This window comes from Orycteropus afer, unplaced genomic scaffold, assembly GCF_000298275.1.
Source record: "Orycteropus afer afer isolate SDZICR_OR568_19922 unplaced genomic scaffold, OryAfe1.0 scaffold00113, whole genome shotgun sequence".
In the NCBI taxonomy this organism is placed as follows: domain Eukaryota; kingdom Metazoa; phylum Chordata; class Mammalia; order Tubulidentata; family Orycteropodidae; genus Orycteropus; species Orycteropus afer.
In genome coordinates, this window is record NW_006921700.1 from 3,065,064 (window position 1) to 3,068,961 (window position 3,898).

At 48.8% G+C, this 3,898-nt stretch overlaps 1 protein-coding gene across 1 annotated transcript in view; it reads right to left on the minus strand.

The window, feature by feature from the left end:
- Positions 1–3,014, minus strand: part of LIPG (lipase G, endothelial type) — a 31,144-nt gene extending 28,130 nt beyond the window's left edge. The window contains exon 1 of the mRNA XM_007943821.1: positions 2,918–3,014. Coding sequence (XP_007942012.1) covers positions 2,918–3,014 — 97 coding nt within the window. The remainder of the gene's footprint in view (positions 1–2,917) is intronic.
- Positions 3,015–3,898: the final 884 nt, after the last annotated feature.

A 3,898-nucleotide genomic window follows, 5' to 3' on the forward strand; every position in this document is an offset into this window, starting at 1 on the left:
AACCTTCCTTCCAAGGAGTGGCTGGTGGGTTTGAACCGCCAGCCTTCTGGTTAGCAGTCAAGTGCCTTAGGCACTATGCTACCAGAGCTCCTCCATAGTATTAATTATCGTGACTATAATAAATAGGTTTCTTGCTTTTCTATCTTCTTCCCTCCTTCCTTCTCTCAATTCCCCACTTTTAGAATACGATCCTCCATTCTTTTCTTGAAATACTTGGGACCAGCTGAGTTTCAAAAGTCAGAATTTTCCAGATGTTAGAAAGGCATTATGGTGCATATAACATGTATTTATGTTATATATCCAAAACATTCCCCATGAATTAAGCACACTTATAGTTCTGCAGGGAAATATATGAATACTCACATGCAAGGGCAAAAATAAAGCCTCCTGTCAATTCTAGTTAGTTTGTGCTACCAAATGAGTTCAAGTCAGGTAAGGGCTGATCTTGTTGCCAAACATGTTACCAAACAACTATTCCAATTTTTAGAGAGTTTGGAATTGGAGGTAAGAGGCTATAGACCTTTTGTACTCTAACCGTCCCCAATGTTCTTGTCTCAGTTCTAGCACTTACTCCAAAGATCTCATGCATTTCAATGTCTCTCACAGTACTGGACATGTGCCAGACATTCATCTTGTTTGTTAATGAACAACTGAAGCCATGGAGAGTCTCAGAAAAGCAGCAAAACCGCCCTTTCCAGCTCCACTGCTCCCAAAGCACAGCAATGTCACCGTTGTGGCCTCTAACAGTCAGTAGGTGCTGTCATCACCACACTATCTGAGACAGTCACAAATGGACCCCACCCAGCACTCTCTCTCTAAGCCATTCCGGAAAACATCGCTTGATAATGGGCTAAGAAATTGGAGTAACAAACTACTTTCTCACCCCAGCAATGCAGGTTGGGTGGTATATAAGTGACCATCCCAGGAGCTTAACTTACTCAGAATTAAGCAAAAGGAAGAACCATAGAAAGAGAGATCAGGATGGTGAACGGTGTGGTGAAGAGAGGGAAAGGAAAAGAACACACCAGATGTACAAGGGATAAGGTTCCAGAAACATCAGCTCAATGCACGTGGGCTGACCTCAAGTTAGCTGTCATGAAAGTAAGGAACAAATGCCCCAACCAGTAGAAATTCGATCCATAAACATAATCAGTTTACCATCTCCCCAACTTCTACCAGATAGCCATTCACACAAGGAGCAGAAGGGGAAGTATAGAAGAAAAGGAAAAGGACGCATATGGCTTATTGGTGGTTAGAGCCACATATCAATATAGAAGGTGCACCATAGTATCTGATCCCAGAATTCTCCGGCTTCATTCCTCTACTTTCAGCTTGATTCACAACAGCCTCGGGGACTTGATGTTCTTCACCCAGATGTCTTCATCATTCACTTGCTTGCCTTCAGCCGTTCCTGGCGCAATGGTCAACCTCTCAGTGAGGCCTTTCCTAAGGATTGTTTGAAAATCGTATCCACTCGCCCACCTCCAGCTCTCCTTACCTGCCTCCTCTGCCTTACTTCTCCCCATAACCCTGCAGTTGTTCGGTACCATCAAGTCAATTCCGACTCACAGCAAACTCATTTGACAGAACAGCTCCATAGGGTTTTCTAGGCTGTAATCTTTACAGGAGCAAATTGCCAGGTCTTTTCTGTAGCGGAGCCACTGAGTGGGTTTGAACTGTCAGTCTTTCTGTATGCAACCAGGCAGGACTAACTCTTCTCCCACCAGGGCTCCTTCCATAACAGTGAGCACCCTACATATATATGTCAGTTAGTTTATTTTCTGTCTTCCCATCCCTGAAAAGTCAGCTCCACAGGGGCAGAGATTTGGGGGTTTGTTTCTTCTGAGTCTCCAGCACCTAAAACATTGCCTGGCACTAAACAGACATGTAGCAAACACTCTTTCAAATGAATAAAATGGTCCGTGAATCCTCAGAATCACAGAACATAGAAACTGGAAGGAACTTGATAGCATTTTAGAGGAGAGGTGTGTCACACTTCTAGTTAGTACTGTTGGGAGCATGTTAAGCTTTCCTATTCATTCAAATGAACCTCCTTCCTCCCTCTCACTCTTACTGCACAGAAGCTAACATGGACCAGGGTAGTCTAAGATGAAGTGACTGGGTGCAGTGTAGGCTTCTCCGTGATTTGGTACTCAAACAAAAGCACACTCTCATCAGGGCACATTTCTTCCAGTTCCTCAGAGAATTCAGAGACTGCTGTGCCACAGAACCCAGAATGAAGAAAACCTGGAAGCTCCGCTGAGGAAGGTGAAGAGGAGGTAGGAGGCAGAGTGAGGGAAATAAACTGTTGGGAAGAAGGAGGTGGGCGGAAAATGAATTTGCTTGATAACTTCCACCCAAGTCACAACAAAAATTTAAAAAACTAAAAAAAGGGAGGGGGCCTGGCAACATGGAACAAGAAGCCCAGAAGCTTTGGGCACAAGTTATCCAGCAGAGCCTCCCTGCAAGCACTTAGCAAACCAAAGCCAGCTACTCGGCAACTTTAACCTTCAAAAGGCCTACAATGAGAATAAAGTAGGGAGGCCAACCTGCAGAGCGTTTTCCAACTTCTTGCCTCTCGAACCTCTAAGTTCAAAAACAAGGACAAGGTGTAAGAGCTGTGGCAAGAACCTCGGCTTCTGGACAGCAGTGATTAAGGGAACCAGATAACCGTAGAGAGAGAGAGACGCGCGCACTCTTCCAGTCTGTTGCCTCTAGGAGAAAGCGCGCGACGGGATGCCCTAGTGAGAAGCGCCTGAGGAACAAGTGTACTTCAAGGCTGGAAAGTAGAAATTTGACAAGGCGGGTGGGAGTCGGGGGAACTTTTGCAAAAAACGAAGAGGGACTTGAAGACAAGAGGGGCCCAGCAAACAGAAAAGTGCAGCGGAAAATAAAAACAAAAACAAACACACGTTACCTTGCAGCCGTCCCTCTGGCCCAACCCCTGTGGGGCTTCCCGCGGCAAAGCAGCAAAGGATACTCCGAAGACAGAGCAGGGGAACCAGGCTCTTCATCCTTCCCCGCCACGCCCCCTCCCTGAAACTGTGGACCCAAATCAACACCCAAAAAAGTCCACCCTGGGAAGACCAGAGGGGGCAGCCCTCTCTCCAGCGGCAGGCGGTGGGCTAGGGAATTGATGCAGGGCGACAAGGACGGAGAAGGTGGAAAAGGAACACTTGGTTCGACCGCGGCGCGGGCAGGTGGGGCTGTGAAGGGCCTGAGAGCCAGGTCTTGCCTGCACCCTGCGCGCGCCGCGAAGCTCGCTGGCCGCTGTCACCTCGCTAGCTCCCGGCGAGGTAGAGTTTAAAGGATCGGAGTCATCTGACCCATCGCCAGATGGTTATTTGCATAATTTATGCCCGTCCCTGGATTCTCATTGGTCACACCTTCGCTGACGCCTGCAGCAAGACTCTCCAAAGTTTGAATGAAAGCGCCGCACACCCTCCGCGTGGAGGTTCAGTGCTCGCAGCAGCGAGCTCTCCGCCGCCTGCTTCGCTGCCTGCCGCGTCTTCTGCCACTTGCTTCCTACTAATGCGGTCTCCCGGAGCCTAGACCCACCGCTCTCCCTTTTTGCCCCGCGGAGAGCATCTCCCCAAAACTTTGCACCCATTGAGGGCATGATCCCTAGAGAAGGAAGGTTATCCTCTCCAAGGTGCAAAGCAACCCCCGCACCCTGGTCCGAGAGTTGGATGAGAGAGAATGGTCACCCCCTTGGTCCTTCTCGCTACCCTGCCACCAGCGAGGCCGGGGACTGGTGCGGGAGCCAGGCGTAGACAACTCCATCGGAGTATACCCGGCGCCGCTGAGATGCCGTGGGTTTTGTCTGGGTTGCATAGTCTCTGCTTGGAGCCTGCATGCCGTCACTTACTCTGTGCAAAATTCCAGAAAAACCACTGAA